This window comes from Leuciscus leuciscus, assembly GCF_965113295.1.
Source record: "Leuciscus leuciscus genome assembly, chromosome: 6".
Lineage (NCBI taxonomy): Eukaryota > Metazoa > Chordata > Actinopteri > Cypriniformes > Leuciscidae > Leuciscus > Leuciscus leuciscus.
In genome coordinates this window covers 3,157,427-3,178,691 of record NC_138730.1, presented here as the reverse complement: position 1 = coordinate 3,178,691, position 21,265 = coordinate 3,157,427, and the positions used below count along the sequence as shown (strand labels likewise).

General features: G+C 50.7%; 1 protein-coding gene across 1 annotated transcript in view; it reads left to right on the top strand.

Moving 5' to 3' along the window:
- ccdc13 (coiled-coil domain containing 13) overlaps positions 1 to 21,265 on the top strand; it is a 64,319-nt gene that overhangs the window by 12,766 nt on the left and 30,288 nt on the right. The window contains exons 3-6 of the mRNA XM_082174240.1: positions 5,316 to 5,464; positions 7,717 to 7,859; positions 7,936 to 8,016; positions 8,113 to 8,226. Coding sequence (XP_082030366.1) covers positions 5,316 to 5,464; positions 7,717 to 7,859; positions 7,936 to 8,016; positions 8,113 to 8,226 — 487 coding nt within the window. The remainder of the gene's footprint in view (positions 1 to 5,315; positions 5,465 to 7,716; positions 7,860 to 7,935; positions 8,017 to 8,112; positions 8,227 to 21,265) is intronic.

The following is a 21,265-nucleotide window of genomic DNA, read 5'->3' as shown; positions in this document are numbered from 1 at the left end:
AATAAAAAATGATTTTATAACGATAAGTTGTCATGTCATTTTTTTATTTTCATGATTTTCTTACGTTATTAGGGCAGTTAATACAATTAAAAGCCCTATATACCACTATATGTCAACGTCCTGGGCAACTTTCCTCCACGTAGCAGCCTTCCGTCTCTATAACCCTCATCAGAGAGATAATACAGAATTGTACATTCTGACATTGACAAAATCAACCGTTCTAATCTCTCCGCCATTTTTGTTCTACTCGCTTCCAACGCTTTTCAGCGATGTAGTACGACGTCCGCTGGGGGCGTATTGCGTATTACAGAGCTGATTTCAACTGCCAGTGTGAAAGCGGCGTCAGACTGCCATGGAGGAAACGAGATACAAAAGGGTCCTTCCCCAAAGACATTCCACCCAAAGGAATGTGGTAAGCACCTATGGCCTTTAAAGTGGACGGGGTTAGACCTGCAGTGAACCGTTCCTGCAAGAACTCCAGCACTGTACCAACTGGGCAGTTAACTGGGTCCAACTGACAATCACTACACCATGAAGTGAAGACTCTCCACTTCAAGCCATACAATTTCCTCGTGGAGGGAGCTCTGAAATTTAGAATGGTCTCTACTACCTCAGTTGAGAGAGCTGTCCCTCTGAGCTGGGCCCCCTCAGAGGCCAAACCCACAGGTTCCACAGTTCTGGTCGGGGGTGAAATATCGAGCCCCCTGCTTGGGACAGAAGGTCCCTCCTGACGGGTAGCTCCAATGGAGGCCCGTCGAGGAGAGACACAAGATCGGGGAACCATAGTCTGCCCGGCCAGCGCGGGGCTATAAGAAGTAGGCGGACCTGGTCACTGCGAACGCTCTCCAGAACTCCTAGGAGCAGAGCAATTGGGGGAAAAGCATACAAATGTAGCCTCGGCCACGTCTGTACCATAGCGTCCAGTCCCCGAGGAGCTGGATGTGTGAGGGAGAACCAAAGCGGACAGTGAGACGTCTCTCGAGACGCAAAAAGATCCACTTGTGCTTGGCCGAACACCCTCCATATCTGCTCCACCACCTCGGGGTGGAGCCTCCATTCCCTGGGCCTCAGCCCCTGCCTCGACAGAATGTCTGCTCCTAAATTCTGGGCCCCAGGGATGTAAGCTGCTCTGGGTGATAATAGCTTCCACAAGAGGATTTGGCGTGCCAGTTTGCATAGTGGGCGTGAGCGCAAACCCCCTTGATGATTTATATAGGCGACTACCGATGTGTTGTCTGTGTGGACAAGAACATGGTGTTCCCTGAGATCTGTGAGGAAATTCTTTAGAGCAAGAAATACAGCCAACATCTCCAGACGGTTGATGTGCTATGAAAGATGATGGTCCTTACACAGACCTTGAGTTGAGCGACCCTCTAGGATCGCTCCCCAGCCCGTGAGGGAGGCATCCGTCATTGGCAACTTGCGACGACAAGAAGTTCCCAACACAGGACCTTGGGACAGGAACCACGGTTTCTTCCACATAACCAGGGCACGTAAGCATCGTCGCGTGACCTTGATCATGCGAAAGGGGTTGCCCCTCTGGGAAAACCCTCTGGTCCTGAGCCACCACTGCAGGGATCTCATGTACAGCAGTCCAAAATGTATCACGTTGGAAGCTGTTGCCATCAGACCCAACAGTCTCTGGAACTGTTTGACAGTGAGTGACTGGCCTAGCTTTATACTTTTCACAGCCGAAAGGATGGACTCTATACGTGCCGGTGACAGGCGTGCCTGGATTGACATTGAGTCCCAAACCACACCTAGAAAAGTGGTCCTCTGAAGTGGAGAAAGCACACTCTTTTTGACATTTAGCTGTAACCCTAACTCTTTCATGTGGGCGAGAACGACATCTCGATGCCGAACCACCAACTGATGCGACTGAGCTAGAATCAACCAATCGCTGATGTAGTTCATAATGCGAATACCCTGAAGGCGCATGGGCGCCAGAGCTGCATCCACGCATTTGGTGAAAGTGCAGGGTGATAATGCTAGGCCGAATGGAAGAACTCGATATTGGTAAGCTTTGCCCCCGAAAGCGAACCTCAGGACCTTCCCGTGACATGGAAGGATGGAAATGTGGAAGTATGCGTCCTTGAGATCTATCGTGACAAACCAGTCCTCGGATCTGATCTGTGGTACGATTTGTCTCAGTGTTAACATTTTGAACTTTAGTTGCATAACAGACTCGTTTAGAACTCGAAGATCCAAAATGGGATGCAACCCCCCATCCTTCTTTGGAACTGTGAAATACCGGCTGTAAAACCCAATTTCCCTGTTGGAAGGAGGTACATATTCTATGGCCCCTTTCTCTAACAGGGTCTTCACTTCTTGTTCCATAACCAGAACCTGCTCGGGGTCCACCACGGTGGGTAGCAGACTGCCGTCACTGGCCTGAGCCCTCGGCCGTCAGGACCTTTTCCCCGCAGCCTTCTTAGCAATAATAACGGTCCACAGATCTGCTTTACCCTTCGAAGGCTGTGGCTGAGAGCACCCTCCGTGTCCCCAGGACTTCTGTGGGGGAGCACGGGAAGCAACGCTCTGCTTTTGGGTGGCACGGTGGGAAGAGCTGGCTTTAGAAGATTGGGGCTGCTCCCACTCAGCAGCCCCAGGACGAGAGCGACGGAGGAGGAATTTCTGAAAGGCGGCTGCCTGTTTAGATGTCTCCTGGAACCTCTCGACAACTGAGTTAACAGCGTCGCCGAAGTCTGACTTCCTGCTCGTATCCACTTACTCATTTTTCATTGGCTGTCGGTGAACAACGTCTTTTTTGCCCCACCCTCAAACACTAGTTGTAGTAGTTAGTGATGGGAGAAACTAATCTTTTCGAAACTTTGAATCAATTGAAGGAATTGGTTTATTATCTGATTCCCTGTTTGTGGAGACCCCTGCTGGTCATAACTGTGTAAACGCCACTCGCTAGAGACCCCTGCTGGTCAGAACAGTGTAAACGCCACTCGCTGTAGACCCCTGCTGGTCAGAACAGTGTAAACGCCACACGCTGGAGACCCCTGCTGGCCAGAACAGTGTAATCACCACTCGCTGGAGACCCCTGCTGGTCAGAACAGTGTAAACACCACACGCTGGAGACCCCTGCTGGTCAGAACTGTGTAAACACCACACGCTGGAGACCCCTGCTGGTCAGAACTGTGTAAATGCCACACGCTGGAGACCCCTGCTGGTCAGAACAGTGTAAACACCACTCGCTGGAGACCCCTGCTGGTCAGAACTGTGTAAACGCCACTCGCTGGAGACCCCTGCTGGTCAGAACTGTGTTAAACGCCACTCACTGGAGACCCCTGCTGGTCAGAACAGTGTAAATGCCACTCGCTGGAGACCCCTGCTGGTCAGAACTGTGTAAACGACACACGCTGGAGACCCCTGCTGGTCAGAACAGCTTAAACGCCACTCGTTGGAGACCCCTGCTGGTCAGAACTGTGTTAAACGCCACTCACTGGAGACCCGTGCTGGTCAGAACTGTGTAAACGCCACTCGCTGGAGACCCCTGCTGGCCAGAATTGTGTAAACGCCACTCGCTGGAGACCCCTGCTGGTCAGAACAGTGTAAACGCCACTCGCTGGAGACCCCTGCTGGTCAGAATTGTGTAAATGCCATTAGCTGGAGACCCCTGCTGGTCAGAACTGTGTAAACGCCACTCGCTGGAGACCCCTGCTGGCCAGAACTGTGTAAACGCCACTCGCTGGAGACCCCTGCTGGTCAGAACAGTGTAAACGCCACTCGCTGGAGACCCCTACTGGTCAGAACTGTGTAAACACCACTCGCTGGAGACCCCTGCTGGTCAGAACTGTGTAAACACCACTCGCTGGAGACCCCTGCTGGTCAGAACTGTGTAAACGCCACTCGCTGGAGACCCCTGCTGGTCAGAACTGTGTAAACACCACTCGCTGAAGACTCCTGCTGGTCAGAACTGTCTAAACACCACTCGCTGGAGACTCCTGCTGGTCAGAACTGTGTAAACGCCACTCGCTGGAGACTCCTGCTGGTCAGAACTGTGTAAACGCCACTCGCTGGAGACTCCTGCTGGTCAGAACAGTGTAAACGCCACTCGCTGGAGACTCCTGCTGGTCAGAACTGTGTAAACGCCACTCGCTGGAGACCCCTGCTGCTCAGAACTGTGTAAACACCACTCGCTGGAGACCCCTGCTGGTCAGAACTGTGTAAACGCCACTCGCTGGAGACCCCTGCTGGTCAGAACAGTGTAAACGCCACTCGCTGGAGACCCCAGCTGGTCAGAACAGTGTAAACGCCACTCGCTGGAGACCCCTGCTGCTCAGAACTGTGTAAACACCACTCGCTGGAGACCCCTGCTGGTCAGAACTGTGTAAACGCCACTCGCTGGAGACTCCTGCTGGTCAGAACAGTGTAAACGCCACTCGCTGGAGACCCCAGCTGGTCAGAACAGTGTAAACGCCACTCGCTGGAGACCCCTGCTGGTCAGAACAGTGTAAACGCCACTCACTGGAGACCCCTGCTGGTCAGAACTGTGTAAACGCCACTCGCTGGAGACTCCTGCTGGTCAGAACTGTGTAAACGCCACTCGCTGGAGACTCCTGCTGGTCAGAACAGTGTAAACGCCACTCGCTGGAGACTCCTGCTGGTCAGAACAGTGTAAACGCCACTCGCTGGAGACTCCTGCTGGTCAGAACAGTGTAAACGCCACTCGCTGGAGACCCCTGCTGGTCAGAACTGTGTAAACACCACTCGCTGGAGACCCCTGCTGGTCAGAACAGTGTAAATGCCACTCGCTGGAGACCCCTGCTGGTCAGAACTGTGTAAACGCCACTCGCTGGAGACCCCTGCTGGTCAGAACTGTGTAAACACCACTCGCTGGAGACCCCTGCTGGCCAGAACTGTGTAAACGCCACTCGCTGGAGACTCCTGCTGGTCAGAACTGTGTAAACCAGACCAAACATGCAGAAAAAAATTCTGCAGACCAACTGCAAATGTTTATTGAAGGTGTAATATATTAAATGCAATTAAGAAATCATCTGATACCATTAAATATCAAGTGTCTGTATAATATGTGTTATTTTATTTATTTGTTGGGCTTGTTTTTTGGAGAGTCTGGTTAATCATGCCAATAATAGACTATTAACTAAATCTCTGTTTTTATTAAAAGACGTGTCATTAAAATGTCTAGACGTGTACAAAACTTTTTAAAAAACACATAGACACTGGTTCACAGAGATCATCATCACTAGCAGTGAACCATTGAACTTTCAAAACAAATCCAGTCTGGGCTTCACCACACGTGTTCATGCCTTGTGTTATTAAAGAGTGCCTGTACTGTGATTCAGAGTGATCCAGGATGAAAACCAGCAGTTGCATGATCGCCTGAGGGAGCTGAGAGATGAGAACGGCCGACTCCATAAACTGCTGAGTGAGAAAGACTTCGAGCTCAAACACCTGAAGAAGAAGAGAGATGAGGACAGGCTGGCTCTAGCAGGTACAGTACATCTGCACCGCTCCTAGAGCCCAACAAGATATCAACACACTTACACCACACTGAGAAGCAGATGAATGTCATTGTGTTGGATGTTTGAAGAAATGGGCAAACAGTCTCTTCTGCTCACAGAGGCTGCATTTATCAAAAATACAGTAAAACAGTGAAATATTATACAGTGTAAAACAGCTGTTTTCTATGTGAATATACTGAATAGTAAAGTGTAATTTATTCCTGTGATCAAAGCTGAATTTTCAGCATCATTACTCCAGTCTTCAGTGTCACATGATCCTTCACAAATCATTCTAATATGATGATTTGATGATCATAAAACATTTATGATTATTATCAGTGTTGAAAACAGTTTCATATTTCGGTGATGCATTTTATTTTTCAGGATTCTTTGATGAATAGAAAGTTCAAAAGAACCGCATTTATTTGAAATATGAATCGTTAGTAACATTATAAATGTCTTTACTGTCACTTTTGATCAGTTTAATGCATCCTTGACAGTTATTTCAGTTTTTTATTTTAGTTTTATCAATATTTTGAATCGACTTTTAGTTTTCATGTTCATTTTATTTTCATTTTTAGTCATTTCTTTATGTGCTTTTGTCATTTTATTAGTTTTTATAATATTGCTATTTAGGTTTAATTTATTTTATTTTTATTTATTTCAGTTTATTGCCGAGGCAACATTTCTAATTTTCTTTTAGTTTAAGTCTTTCAACTAATATTACAATTTTATTCTATTTCAGCTTTATTTTAATTAACAGAAATGTTTAAATAGTTTCAGTTAAAGGTAGGGTAGGTAATCATTTTTCTAAAAAAAAAACATTCCAAATTTGTTTAAACTGTCTTTATATACCAATACATAATTAAAATGTAAGTACTCTGAAAAATATAAAAATCGAGTGACTGTAGACCTTTTAATCTGCAATAAACACAGCTCATTATTTCCATTCACTCCACCCCCTCCCTTCTGAGCTCCTTCCAAAGCCACGCCCCCAAAACACATGAACGCGCGACGCCAAACGCTCAGGCTGGAACAAGACGCATTTATTACCTGAGACGAGTGGAGAGGAAGGAGCGCAGTACATACAGTGACATCATGTCAGAATCACATGTAATAAAATACCTAACTTTATCACTATGAATATAAACAAATAAGATTTATTTTAGTACTCACTATCAAGCTAGCATATCAATAATGGTAAAGTTTCATTCGGTAACGAGCTATATTTATAAGGCAAAACTAAAAACAGGTTGCATTGATACACGTTTTTCCATTACCATCAGTTACACTGTGATGAAGATGAATTTCGTGTAAGATTCATAACATATACGGTGTTTTGCATGTAAGAGTTTCCATGATGAAAACATTGTTGACTCTAATGAAGACTAACGTACACTCCGAGTCCGGAGACAAGTACCGCATCGTCGGTTCGAGGACAGGTCCGGGGTCGAGGGCGAAGCAGAGGAGGTCGTTCAAGAGCGCGGGCAGGGTCCGAGGAAGTAGTTTTTGCCTTGTTTGCCTTCGCTGACTGCATATGCAGGTGCTTTGAGCTGAATATTTCCGGGAACGGTGACATGTGATGAGTGCACGCCGGGCAGCGCGCGCAGTGGGGCTCGGGGCGGGCACGAGACATGAAGGCATCTGATTGGTTCTTTACATTCGCACCGAATGGCAGTGATTGGTCAGAGTTTTTACTGTCCTGCAGCTGCTACAGAGGTCTGATTTTTTTCATTCCTTTTTCTAAACACATAATGTATTGACTACTATCAGGATGGAAGGACCATTTCACCCAGTATAAAAAAAAGTGTTTCTGAACAGGATTACCTACCCTACCTTTAATGATAATAAACCCATGGAAGCTTGTTTCTGTTACAGAATAAAACATTTTTAAAGGGAATTGCGACTTTTTATCGCAAAACTTTGCGTTATAAAGTCAGAATTGTGAGAAATGAACTTGCAATTCTGACTTTTTTCTCAGAATTGCGACTTAAATCTCTCAATTCTGAGATAAAAAGTCGCACTTAGGAAACAAGCTTCCATATAAACCTGATCCTTGATGAATAGTATTAATTTCCTTACTGACCCACAATTTTTGAACAGTGGTGTATATGTAACTAAATGTATTTTGTGAAATGTTTCTTGTCATATCTTAAGTGCCCAAACAGTGTTGTGGGCCACTGAATATCTGTCTGCTAAATAATGACTGTGACAATCCTTTTTATTTTATTTTTTTACCAAGGAACTTCTGGTTTGGCAGGAGATGCAGCGGCAACCAAAATTGTGGAGGTGTCAAAAAAGAATCGAGAATTATCAGCTGAAATAGAGCGAGAGAAGACCAAAACTAAACAAGCAAACAATCGGCTCAAAGAACTGGAGAAAGAGGTAAAGAAGAAACAGAACTGTTAGCTTGAAAGTTGTTCTGCTCAGTTCATCATCATCTGTCTTATTATTACTGTAGCTTCAGGCCACACTGTTACTAAATCCTGCAAAGACGACCAACAAAACACAGACTTCTAGGGCTGTGAACGACTATCTTGAGGTATGGTGTTATAACATCATTCATTATCATCTGGTACATGATTAGACACTGGAAACTCTTTCTAAATGACTTTATTCCCGATGTGTTCTTGTGCAGAACAGCCCAGTAGTGAAATCACTCCAGGAGAAACTCTCCGCAGCACAACTCAAAATGGCTGAATACCGAAACCAGATCCAGACCTTCAAGCAAGAGTTGAGAATGGCTCACAAGGTTTGTGCTGAAGCAATCCTGTCAGTGTGTGTGTGAGTGAGTGAGTTAGAGAGAGCAACAACACTCAGTCAAGTCACCTTCATTTATATAGCCTAGTGCTTTTAACAATATAGACTGTTTCAGCTTTAGTGATAATAGGAGATTACAGTAACAGAGATTGTTCTGGCTTTACAGCAGCTCTAGAATAAAGTTATTGTCCAGCTAAAGTTAGTTTTGATTGATTCACTTCCGTTGTGAAGATCATTACCAGTGTGAGTGTGTGTTATCAGGTGTTGAGCTGTGAGGTGGGTGACAGTGTGAGTGTGTGTTGTCAGGTGTTGAGCTGTGAGGTGGGTGACCAGTGTGAGTGTGTGTTGTCAGGTGTTGAGCTGTGAGGTGGGTGACCAGTGCGAGTGTGTGTTGTCAGGTGTTGAGCTGTGAGGTGGGTGACCAGTGCGAGTGTGTGTTGTCAGGTGTTGAGCTGTGAGGTGGGTGACCAGTGTGAGTGTGTGTTGTCAGGTGTTGAGCTGTGAGGTGGGTGACCAGTGCGAGTGTGTGTTGTCGGGTGTTCAGCTGTGAGGTGGGTGACCAGTGTGAGTGTGTGTTGTCGGGTGTTGAGCTGTGAGGTGGGTGACCAGTGTGAGTGTGTGTTGTCAGGTGTTGAGCTGTGAGGTGGGTGACCAGTGTGAGTGTGTGTTGTCAGGTGTTGAGCTGTGAGGTGGGTAACCAGTGCGAGTGTGTGTTGTCAGGTGTTGAGCTGTGAGGTGGGTGACCAGTGTGAGTGTGTGTTATCAGGTGTTGAGCTGTGAGGTGGGTAACCAGTAGGGCTGTCAACGAATATTCTAAATTCGAATATATATTCGAATAGTTTTAAAAAACAGAAATTCGAACGTTAAAATTAATATTCGAATGTGAATTTCGAATATGGGAAAAACACGGCCGCGGAAGCAGAGGCGCGGCTGTCTGCTTTGCGAGTGGGCGCGCGCGCTGCCTGAGGGACAGGTCACACGAGTCGCACTGTCTAGCACAGCGTCACTGCTGAAAGTTGACAGTGCACTAAAAGACAATGGAATAAATTGCAGTCAGTTTTTCCTTTTTTTAATACAAGCACCAATAATGTAAGTAGCCTTTTTCTTTTTTAATAGCGCTTTATTTTTTATGAACCTCAGGGTAAAAGTTCTTTGTTGTCACATTTCTCGGAATTGTGTGCTTCATTTTATTTAACGTTAAACAGAAATGTTCCATGTTTACCACAGCTCGCTCGGAGCGTTCAATGTCGGTTCTATACTGTAAAACTTAAATTAATGTTAATAAATTTGTTTCAATCACTGAATGAAGCCTGCTATATTTGGGACAAGAGTCGCGACCTTAAATTGCTTGCACAAAACTCTTGATCAGCACTCAACATGTGCTTATTGTTGTTCATTTAAACCGTTATGCGCAGAGAGAGCGTGAGCGCGAGAGAGAGAGAGAGAGAGAGAGAGAGAGTGCCTGCGAGTGAGCGAGAGTGAGGTCTGCGGTCTTGGCCATTAGTTTATTTACTTGGTTTTGTGTTGGTAATACATTGTCAAATATGTTTAAACTTAAATTAACTACCTATACAAATGTATGTATGTCTCTTTGTATTAATTTGTCCTGTTATTGACGTAATGCGCGTCATTGACAAAATGCGCAACCAGATGTTCGAATATTCGTGTGTTTTTTAGAGGGAATATTCGAACGTTATTTTTGAGCAATTTTGACAGCCCTAGTAACCAGTGCGAGTGTGTGTTGTCAGGTGTTGAGCTGTGAGGTGGGTGACCAGTGTGAGTGTGTGTTGTCAGGTGTTGAGCTGTGAGGTGGGTAACCAGTGCGAGTGTGTGTTGTCAGGTGTTGAGCTGTGAGGTGGGTGACCAGTGTGAGTGTGTGTTGTCAGGTGTTGAGCTGTGAGGTGGGTGACCAGTGTGAGTGTGTGTTGTCCGGTGTTGAGCTGTGAGGTGGGTGACCAGTGTGAGTGTGTGTTGTCAGGTGTTGAGCTGTGAGGTGGGTAACCAGTGTGAGTGTGTGTTGTCAGGTGTTGAGCTGTGAGGTGGGTGACCAGTGTGAGTGTGTGTTGTCAGGTGTTGAGCTGTGAGGTGGGTGACCAGTGTGAGTGTGTGTTGTCAGGTGTTGAGCTGTGAGGTGGGTGACCAGTGTGAGTGTGTGTTGTCAGGTGTTGAGCTGTGAGGTGGGTAACCAGTGTGAGTGTGTGTTGTCAGGTGTTGAGCTGTGAGGTGGATGACCAGTGTGAGTGTGTATTGTCAGGTGTTGAGCTGTGAGGTGGGTGACCAGTGCGAGTGCGTGTTGTCAGGTGTGGAGCTGTGAGGTGGGTGACCAGTGTGAGTGTGTTGAGCTGTGAGGTGGGTGACCAGTGTGAGTGTGTGTTGTCAGGTGTTGAGCTGTGAGGTGGGTGACCGAGTGTGTGTTGTCAGGTGTTGAGCTGTGAGGTGGGTGACCAGTGCGAGTGTGTGTTGTCAGGTGTTGAGCTGTGAGGCGGGTGACCAGTGCGAGTGTGTGTTGACAGGTGTTGAGCTGTGAGGTGGGTGACCGAGTGTGTGTTGTCAGGTCTTGAGCTGTGAGGTGGGTGACCGAGTGTGTGTTGTCAGGTGTTGAGCTGTGAGGTGGGTGACCAGTGCGAGTGTGTGTTGTCAGGTGTTGAGCTGTGAGGTGGGTGACCAGTGCGAGTGTGTGTTGTCAGGTGTTGAGCTGTGAGGTGGGTGACCAGTGCGAGTGTGTGTTGTCGGGTGTTCAGCTGTGAGGTGGGTGACCAGTGCGAGTGTGTGTTGTCAGGTGTTGAGCTGTGAGGTGGGTGACCAGTGTGAGTGTGTGTTGTCAGGTGTTGAGCTGTGAGGTGGGTGACCAGTGTGAGTGTGTGTTGTCAGGTGTTCAGCTGTGAGGTGGGTGACCAGTGCGAGTGTGTGTTGTCAGGTGTTGAGCTGTGAGGTGGGTGACCAGTGTGAGTGTGTGTTGTCAGGTGTTCAGCTGTGAGGTGGGTGACCAGTGCGAGTGTGTGTTGTCAACACACCAGTGGGTAACCAGTGTGAGTGTGTGTTGTCAGGTGTTCAGCCGTGAGGTGGGTGACCAGTGTGAGTGTGTGTTGTCAGGTGTTGACCTGTGAGGTGGGTAACCAGTGTGAGTGTGTGTTGTCAGGTGTTGAGCTGTGAGGTGGGTAACCAGTGTGAGTGTGTGTTGTCAGGTGTTGAGCTGTGAGGTGGGTGACCAGTGTGAGTGTGTGTTGTCAGGTGTTGAAGTGTGAGGTGGGTAACCAGTGTGAGTGTGTGTTGTCAGGTGTTGAGCTGTGAGGTGGGTGACCAGTGTGAGTGTGTGTTGTCAGGTGTTGAACTGTGAGGTGGGTAACCAGTGTGAGTGTGTGTTGTCAGGTTTTGAGCTGTGAGGTGGGTGACTAGTGCGAGTGTGTGTTGTCAGGTGTTGAGCTGTGAGGTGGGTGACCAGTGCGAGTGTGTGTTGTCAGGTGTTGAGCTGTGAGGTGGGTGACCAGTGCGAGTGTGTGTTGTCAGGTGTTGAGCTGTGAGGTGGGTGACCAGTGCGAGTGTGTGTTGTCAGGTGTTGAGCTGTGAGGTGGGTAACCAGTGTGAGTGTGTGTTGTCAGGTGTTGAGCTGTGAGGTGGGTAACCAGTGCGAGTGTGTGTTGTCAGGTGTTGAGCTGTGAGGTGGGTGACCAGTGTGAGTGTGTGTTGTCGGGTGTTCAGCTGTGAGGTGGGTGACCAGTACGAGTGTGTGTTGTCGGGTGTTCAGCTGTGAGGTGGGTGACCAGTGTGAGTGTGTGTTGTCAGGTGTTGAGCTGTGAGGTGGGTGACCAGTGTGAGTGTGTGTTGTCAGGTGTTGAACTGTGAGGTGGGTAACCAGTGTGAGTGTGTGTTGTCAGGTGTTGAGCTGTGAGGTGGGTGACCAGTGCGAGTGTGTGTTGTCAGGTGTTGAGCTGTGAGGTGGGTGACCAGTGCGAGTGTGTGTTGTCAGGTGTTGAGCTGTGAGGTGGGTAACCAGTGTGAGTGTGTGTTGTCAGGTGTTGAGCTGTGAGGTGGGTAACCAGTGCGAGTGTGTGTTGTCAGGTGTTGAGCTGTGAGGTGGGTAACCAGTGCGAGAGTGTGTGTTGTCAGGTGTTGAGCTGTGAGGTGGGTAACCAGTGCGAGTGTGTGTTGTCAGGTGTTGAGCTGTGAGGTGGGTGACCAGTGTGAGTGTGTGTTGTCAGGTGTTGAGCTGTGAGGTGGGTAACCAGTGCGAGTGTGTGTTGTCAGATGTTGAGCTGTGAGGTGGGTGACCAGTGTGAGTGTGTGTTGTCAGGTGTTGAGCTGTGAGGTGGGTGACCAGTGTGAGTGTGTGTTGTCGGGTGTTCAGCTGTGAGGTGGGTGACCAGTGTGAGTGTGTGTTGTCAGGTGTTGAGCTGTGAGGTGGGTGACCAGTGTGAGTGTGTGTTGTCAGGTGTTGAACTGTGAGGTGGGTAACCAGTGTGAGTGTGTGTTGTCAGGTGTTGAGCTGTGAGGTGGGTGACCAGTGCGAGTGTGTGTTGTCAGGTGTTGAGCTGTGAGGTGGGTGACCAGTGCGAGTGTGTGTTGTCAGGTGTTGAGCTGTGAGGTGGGTGACCAGTGTGAGTGTGTGTTGTCAGGTGTTGAGCTGTGAGGTGGGTAACCAGTGCGAGTGTGTGTTGTCAGGTGTTGAGCTGTGAGGTGGGTAACCAGTGCGAGAGTGTGTGTTGTCAGGTGTTGAGCTGTGAGGTGGGTAACCAGTGCGAGTGTGTGTTGTCAGGTGTTGAGCTGTGAGGTGGGTGACCAGTGTGAGTGTGTGTTGTCAGGTGTTGAGCTGTGAGGTGGGTAACCAGTGCGAGTGTGTGTTGTCAGGTGTTGAGCTGTGAGGTGGGTGACCAGTGTGAGTGTGTGTTGTCAGGTGTTGAGCTGTAAGGTGGGTGACCAGTGCGAGTGTGTGTTGTCAGGTGTTGAGCTGTGAGGTGGGTGACCAGTGCGAGTGTGTGTTGTCAGGTGTTGAGCTGTGAGGTGGGTAACCAGTGTGAGTGTGTGTTGTCAGGTGTTGAGCTGTGAGGTGGGTGACCAGTGTGAGTGTGTGTTGTCAGGTGTTGAGCTGTGAGGTGGGTGACCAGTGTGAGTGTGTGTTGTCAGGTGTTGAGCTGTGAGGTGGGTGACCAGTGTGAGTGTGTGTTGTCGGGTGTTCAGCTGTGAGGTGGGTAACCAGAGTGAGTGTGTGTTGTCAGGTGTTGAGCTGTGAGGTGGGTGACCAGTGTGAGTGTGTGTTGTCAGGTGTTGAGCTGTGAGGTGGGTGACCAGTGTGAGTGTGTGTTGTCGGGTGTTGAGCTGTGAGGTGGGTGACCAGTGTGAGTGTGTGTTGTCAGGTGTTGAGCTGTGAGGTGGGTGACCAGTGTGAGTGTGTGTTGTCGGGTGTTCAGCTGTGAGGTGGGTAACCAGTGTGAGTGTGTGTTGTCAGGTGTTGAGCTGTGAGGTGGGTGACCAGTGTGAGTGTGTGTTGTCGGGTGTTGAGCTGTGAGGTGGGTAACCAGTGTGAGTGTGTGTTGTCGGGTGTTCAGCTGTGAGGTGGGTGACCAGTGTGAGTGTGTGTTGTCGGGTGTTGAGCTGTGAGGTGGGTAACCAGTGTGAGTGTGTGTTGTCAGGTGTTGAGCTGTGAGGTGGGTGACCAGTGTGAGTGTGTGTTGTCGGGTGTTGAGCTGTGAGGTGGGTAACCAGTGTGAGTGTGTGTTGTCGGGTGTTCAGCTGTGAGGTGGGTGACCAGTGTGAGTGTGTGTTGTCGGGTGTTCAGCTGTGAGGTGGGTGACCAGTGTGAGTGTGTGTCGTCAGGTGTTGAGCTGTGAGGTGGGTGACCAGTGTGAGTGTGTGTTGTCGGGTGTTCAGCTGTGAGGTGGGTAACCAGTGTGAGTGTGTGTTGTCAGGTGTTGAGCTGTGAGGTGGGTGACCAGTGTGAGTGTGTGTTGTCGGGTGTTGAGCTGTGAGGTGGGTAACCAGTGTGAGTGTGTGTTGTCGGGTGTTCAGCTGTGAGGTGGGTGACCAGTGTGAGTGTGTGTCGTCAGGTGTTGAGCTGTGAGGTGGGTGACCAGTGTGAGTGTGTGTTGTCAGGTGTTGAGCTGTGAGGTGGGTGACCAGTGTGAGTGTGTGTTGTCAGGTGTTGAGCTGTGAGGTGGGTAACCAGTGTGAGTGCGTGTTGTCGGGTGTTCAGCTGTGAGGTGGGTGACCAGTGTGAGTGTGTGTCGTCAGGTGTTGAGCTGTGAGGTGGGTGACCAGTGTGAGTGTGTGTTGTCGGGTGTTGAGCTGTGAGGTGGGTGACCAGTGTGAGTGTGTGTTGTCGGGTGTTCAGCTGTGAGGTGGGTGACCAGTGTGAGTGTGTGTTGTCGGGTGTTGAGCTGTGAGGTGGGTGACCAGTGTGAGTGTGTGTTGTCGGGTGTTCAGCTGTGAGGTGGGTGACCAGTGTGAGTGTGTGTCGTCAGGTGTTGAGCTGTGAGGTGGGTGACCAGTGTGAGTGTGTGTTGTCGGGTGTTCAGCTGTGAGGTGGGTAACCAGTGTGAGTGTGTGTTGTCAGGTGTTGAGCTGTGAGGTGGGTGACCAGTGTGAGTGTGTGTTGTCGGGTGTTGAGCTGTGAGGTGGGTAACCAGTGTGAGTGTGTGTTGTCGGGTGTTCAGCTGTGAGGTGGGTGACCAGTGTGAGTGTGTGTTGTCGGCTGTTGAGCTGTGAGGTGGGTAACCAGTGCGAGTGTGTGTTGTCCGGTGTTGAGCTGTGAGGTGGGTAACCAGTGTGAGTGTGTGTTGTCGGGTGTTGAGCTGTGAGGTGGGTAACCAGTGTGAGTGTGTGTTGTCGGGTGTTCAGCTGTGAGGTGGGTAACCAGTGTGAGTGTGTGTTGTCGGGTGTTCAGCTGTGAGGTGGGTGACCAGTGTGAGTGTGTGTCGTCAGGTGTTGAGCTGTGAGGTGGGTAACCAGTGTGAGTGTGTGTTGTCGGGTGTTCAGCTGTGAGGTGGGTAACCAGTGTGAGTGTGTGTTGTCCGGTGTGGAGCTGTGAGGTGGGTAACCAGTGTGAGTGTGTGTTGTCCGGTGTTGAGCTGTGAGGTGGGTAACCAGTGTGAGTGTGTGTTGTCGGGTGTTCAGCTGTGAGGTGGGTAACCAGTGTGAGTGTGTGTTGTCGGGTGTTCAGCTGTGAGGTGGGTAACCAGTGTGAGTGTGTGTTGTGGGGTGTTCAGCTGTGAGGTGGGTAACCAGTGTGAGTGTGTGTTGTCAGGTGTTGAGCTGTGAGGTGGATAACCAGTGTGAGTGTGTGTTGTCAGGTGTTGAGCTATGAGGTGGGTGACCAGTGTGAGTGTGTGTTGTCAGGTGTTGAGCTGTGAGGTGGGTGACCAGTGCGAGTGTGTGTTGTCAGGTGTTGAGCTGTGAGGTGGGTGACCAGTGTGAGTGTGTGTTGTCAGGTGTTGAACTGTGAGGTGGGTGACCAGTGCGAGTGTGTGTTGTCAGGTGTTGAGCTGTGAGGTGGGTGACCAGTGCGAGTGTGTGTTGTCAGGTGTTGAGCTGTGAGGTGGGTGACCAGTGTGAGTGTGTGTTGTCAGGTGTTGAGCTGTGTTGTGGGTGACCAGTGCGAGTGTGTGTTGTCAGGTGTTGAGCTGTGAGGTGGGTGACCAGTGTGAGTGTGTGTTGTCAGGTGTTGAACTGTGAGGTGGGTGACCAGTGCGAGTGTGTGTTGTCAGGTGTTGAGCTGTGAGGTGGGTGACCAGTGCGAGTGTGTGTTGTCAGGTGTTGAGCTGTGAGGTGGGTGACCAGTGTGAGTGTGTGTTGTCAGGTGTTCAGCTGTGAGGTGGGTGACCAGTGTGAGTGTGTGTTGTCAGGTGTTGAGCTGTGAGGTGGGTAACCAGTGTGAGTGTGTGTTGTCAGGTGTTGAGCTGTGAGGTGGGTGACCAGTGTGAGTGTGTGTTGTCAGGTGTTGAACTGTGAGGTGGGTAACCAGTGTGAGTGTGTGTTGTCAGGTGTTGAGCTGTGAGGTGGGTGACCAGTGTGAGTGTGTGTTGTCAGGCGTTGAGCTGTGAGGTGGGTGACCAGTGTGAGTGTGTGTTGTCGGGTGTTCAGCTGTGAGGTGGGTGACCAGTGTGAGTGTGTGTTGTCAGGTGTTGAGCTGTGAGGTGGGTGACCAGTGTGAGTGTGTGTTGTCAGGTGTTGAGCTGTGAGGTGGGTGACCAGTGCGAGTGTGTGTTGTCAGGTGTTGAGCTGTGAGGTGGGTAAACAGTGTGAGTGTGTGTTGTCGGGTGTTTAGCTGTGAGGTGGGTGACCAGTACGAGTGTGTGTTGTCGGGTGTTGAACTGTGAGGTGGGTGACCAGTGTGAGTGTGTGTTGTCAGGTGTTGAGCTGTGAGGTGGGTGACCAGTGTGAGTGTGTTGAGCTGTGAGGTGGGTAACCAGTGCGAGTGTGTGTTGTCAGGTGTTGAGCTGTGAGGTGGGTAACCAGTGTGAGTGTGTGTTGTCAGGTGTTGAGCTGTGAGGTGGGTGACCAGTGCGAGTGTGTGTTGTCAGGTGTTGAACTGTGAGGTGGGTGACCAGTGTGAGTGTGTGTTGTCAGGTGTTGAGCTGTGAGGTGGGTGACCAGTGCGAGTGTGTGTTGTCAGGTGTTGAGCTGTGAGGTGGGTAACCAGTGTGAGTGTGTGTTGTCGGGTGTTCAGCTGTGAGGTGGGTAACCAGTGTGAGTGTGTGTTGTCGGGTGTTCAGCTGTGAGGTGGGTGACCAGTGTGAGTGTGTGTCGTCAGGTGTTGAGCTGTGAGGTGGGTGACCAGTGTGAGTGTGTGTTGTCACTTGTCAGGTGTTGAGCTGTGAGGTGGGTGACCAGTGTGAGTGTGTGTTGTGGGGTGTTCAGCTGTGAGGTGGGTGACCAGTGTGAGTGTGTGTTGTCAGGTGTTGAGCTGTGAGGTGGGTGACCAGTGTGAGTGTGTGTTGTCAGGTGTTGAGCTGTGAGGTGGGTGACCAGTGCGAGTGTGTGTTGTCAGGTGTTGAGCTGTGAGGTGGGTAACCAGTGCGAGTGTGTGTTGTCAGGTGTTGAGCTGTGAGGTGGGTGACCAGTGTGAGTGTGTGTTGTCAGGTGTTGAGCTGTGAGGTGGGTGACCAGTGTGAGTGTGTGTTGTCAGGTGTTGAGCTGTGAGGTGGGTAACCAGTGTGAGTGTGTGTTGTGGGGTGTTCAGCTGTGAGGTGGGTAACCAGTGTGAGTGTGTGTTGTCAGGTGTTGAGCTGTGAGGTGGATAACCAGTGTGAGTGTGTGTTGTCAGGTGTTGAGCTATGAGGTGGGTGACCAGTGTGAGTGTGTGTTGTCAGGTGTTGAGCTGTGAGGTGGGTGACCAGTGCGAGTGTGTGTTGTCAGGTGTTGAGCTGTGAGGTGGGTGACCAGTGTGAGTGTGTGTTGTCAGGTGTTGAACTGTGAGGTGGGTGACCAGTGCGAGTGTGTGTTGTCAGGTGTTGAGCTGTGAGGTGGGTGACCAGTGCGAGTGTGTGTTGTCAGGTGTTGAGCTGTGAGGTGGGTGACCAGTGTGAGTGTGTGTTGTCAGGTGTTCAGCTGTGAGGTGGGTGACCAGTGTGAGTGTGTGTTGTCAGGTGTTGAGCTGTGAGGTGGGTAACCAGTGTGAGTGTGTGTTGTCAGGTGTTGAGCTGTGAGGTGGGTGACCAGTGTGAGTGTGTGTTGTCAGGTGTTGAACTGTGAGGTGGGTAACCAGTGTGAGTGTGTGTTGTCAGGTGTTGAGCTGTGAGGTGGGTGACCAGTGTGAGTGTGTGTTGTCAGGCGTTGAGCTGTGAGGTGGGTGACCAGTGTGAGTGTGTGTTGTCGGGTGTTCAGCTGTGAGGTGGGTGACCAGTGTGAGTGTGTGTTGTCAGGTGTTGAGCTGTGAGGTGGGTGACCAGTGTGAGTGTGTGTTGTCAGGTGTTGAGCTGTGAGGTGGGTGACCAGTGCGAGTGTGTGTTGTCAGGTGTTGAGCTGTGAGGTGGGTAAACAGTGTGAGTGTGTGTTGTCGGGTGTTTAGCTGTGAGGTGGGTGACCAGTACGAGTGTGTGTTGTCGGGTGTTGAACTGTGAGGTGGGTGACCAGTGTGAGTGTGTGTTGTCAGGTGTTGAGCTGTGAGGTGGGTGACCAGTGTGAGTGTGTTGAGCTGTGAGGTGGGTAACCAGTGCGAGTGTGTGTTGTCAGGTGTTGAGCTGTGAGGTGGGTAACCAGTGTGAGTGTGTGTTGTCAGGTGTTGAGCTGTGAGGTGGGTGACCAGTGCGAGTGTGTGTTGTCAGGTGTTGAACTGTGAGGTGGGTGACCAGTGTGAGTGTGTGTTGTCAGGTGTTGAGCTGTGAGGTGGGTGACCAGTGCGAGTGTGTGTTGTCAGGTGTTGAGCTGTGAGGTGGGTGACCAGTGCGAGTGTGTGTTGTCAGGTGTTGAGCTGTGAAGTGGGTGACCAGTGTGAGTGTGTGTTGTCAGGTGTTGAGCTGTGAGGTGGGTGACCAGTGCGAGTGTGTGTTGTCCGGTGTTGAGCTGTGAGGTGGGTGACCAGTGCGAGTGTGTGTTGTCAGGTGTTGAGCTGTGAAGTGGGTGACCAGTGTGAGTGTGTGTTGTCAGGTGTTGAGCTGTGAGGTGGGTGACCAGTGCGAGTGTGTGTTGTCCGGTGTGGAGCTGTGAGGTTTGTAACCAGTGTGAGTGTGTGTTGTCTGGTGTTGAGCTGTGAGGTGGGTAACCAGTGTGAGTGTGTGTTGTCGGGTGTTCAGCTGTGAGGTGGGTAACCAGTGTGAGTGTGTGTTGTCGGGTGTTCAGCTGTGAGGTGGGTGACCAGTGTGAGTGTGTGTCGTCAGGTGTGGAGCTGTGAGGTGGGTGACCAGTGTGAGTGTGTGTTGTCGGGTGTTGAGCTGTGAGGTGGGTGACCAGTGTGAGTGTGTGTTGTCGGGTGTTCAGCTGTGAGGTGGGTGACCAGTGTGAGTGTGTGTTGTCGGGTGTTGAGCTGTGAGGTGGGTGACCAGTGTGAGTGTGTGTTGTCGGGTGTTCAGCTGTGAGGTGGGTGACCAGTGTGAGTGTGTGTCGTCAGGTGTTGAGCTGTGAGGTGGGTGACCAGTGTGAGTGTGTGTTGTCAGGTGTTGAGCTGTGAGGTGGGTGACCAGTGCGAGTGTGTGTTGTCAGGTGTTGAGCTGTGAGGTGGGTGACCAGTGCGAGTGTGTGTTGTCAGGTGTTGAGCTGTGAAGTGGGTGACCAGTGTGAGTGTGTGTTGTCAGGTGTTGAGCTGTGAGGTGGGAGGTGGGTGACCAGTGCGAGTGTGTGTTGTCCGGTGTTGAGCTGTGAGGTGGGTGACCAGTGCGAGTGTGTGTTGTCAGGTGTTGAGCTGTGAAGTGGGTGACCAGTGTGAGTGTGTGTTGTCAGGTGTTGAGCTGTGAGGTGGGTAACCAGTGTGAGTGTGTGTTGTCCGGTGTTGAGCTGTGAGGTGGGTAACCAGTGTGAGTGTGTGTTGTCGGGTGTTCAGCTGTGAGGTGGGTAACCAGTGTGAGTGTGTGTTGTCGGGTGTTCAGCTGTGAGGTGGGTGACCAGTGTGAGTGTGTGTCGTCAGGTGTTGAGCTGTGAGGTGGGTGACCAGTGTGAGTGTGTGTTGTCGGGTGTTGAGCTGTGAGGTGGGTGACCAGTGTGAGTGTGTGTTGTCGGGTGTTCAGCTGTGAGGTGGGTGACCAGTGTGAGTGTGTGTTGTCGGGTGTTGAGCTGTGAGGTGGGTGACCAGTGTGAGTGTGTGTTGTCGGGTGTTCAGCTGTGAGGTGGGTGACCAGTGTGAGTGTGTGTCGTCAGGTGTTGAGCTGTGAGGTGGGTGACCAGTGTGAGTGTGTGTTGTCAGGTGTTGAGCTGTGAGGTGGGTGACCAGTGCGAGTGTGTGTTGTCAGGTGTTGAGCTGTGAGGTGGGTGACCAGTGCGAGTGTGTGTTGTCAGGTGTTGAGCTGTGAAGTGGGTGACCAGTGTGAGTGTGTGTTGTCAGGTGTTGAGCTGTGAGGTGGGTGACCAGTGCGAGTGTGTGTTGTCCGGTGTTGAGCTGTGAGGTGGGTGACCAGTGCGAGTGTGTGTTGTCCGGTGTTGAGCTGTGAGGTGGGTGACCAGTGCGAGTGTGTGTTGTCAGGTGTTGAGCTGTGAAGTGGGTGACCAGTGTGAGTGTGTGTTGTCAGGTGTTGAGCTGTGAGGTGGGTGACCAGTGCGAGTGTGTGTTGTCAGGTGTTGAGCTGTGAGGTGGGTGACCAGTGCGAGTGTGTGTTGTCAGGTGTTGAGCTGTGAGGTGGGTGACCAGTGTGAGTGTGTGTTGTCAGGTGTGAGCTGTTAGGTGGGTGACCAGTGTGAGTGTGTGTTGTCAGGTGTTGAGCTGTGAGGTGGGTAACCAGTGTGAGTGTGTGTTGTCAGGTGTTGAGCTGTGAGGTGGGTAACCAGTGCGAGTGTGTGTTGTCAGGTGTTGAGCTGTGAGGTGGGTAACCAGTGTGAGTGTGTGTTGTCAGGTGTTGAGCTGTGAGGTGGGTGACCAGTGCGAGTGTGTGTTGTCAGGTGTTGAACTGTGAGGTGGGTGACCAGTGTGAGTGTGTGTTGTCAGGTGTTGAGCTGTGAGGTGGGTGACCAGTGCGAGTGTGTGTTGTCAGGTGTTGAGCTGTGAGGTGGGTGACCAGTGCGAGTGTGTGTTGTCAGGTGTTGAGCTGTGAAGTGGGTGACCAGTGTGAGTGTGTGTTGTCAGGTGTTGAGCTGTGAGGTGGGTGACCAGTGCGAGTGTGTGTTGTCCGGTGTTGAGCTGTGAGGTGGGTGACCAGTGCGAGTGTGTGTTGTCAGGTGTTGAGCTGTGAAGTGGGTGACCAGTGTGAGTGTGTGTTGTCAGGTGTTGAGCTGTGAGGTGGGTGACCAGTGCGAGTGTGTGTTGTCAGGTGTTGAGCTGTGAGGTGGGTGACCAGTGCGAGTGTGTGTTGTCAGGTGTTGAGCTGTGAGGCGGGTGACCAGTGCGAGTGTGTGTTGACAGGTGTTGAGCTGTGAGGTGGGTGACCGAGTGTGTGTTGTCAGGTGTTGAGCTGTGA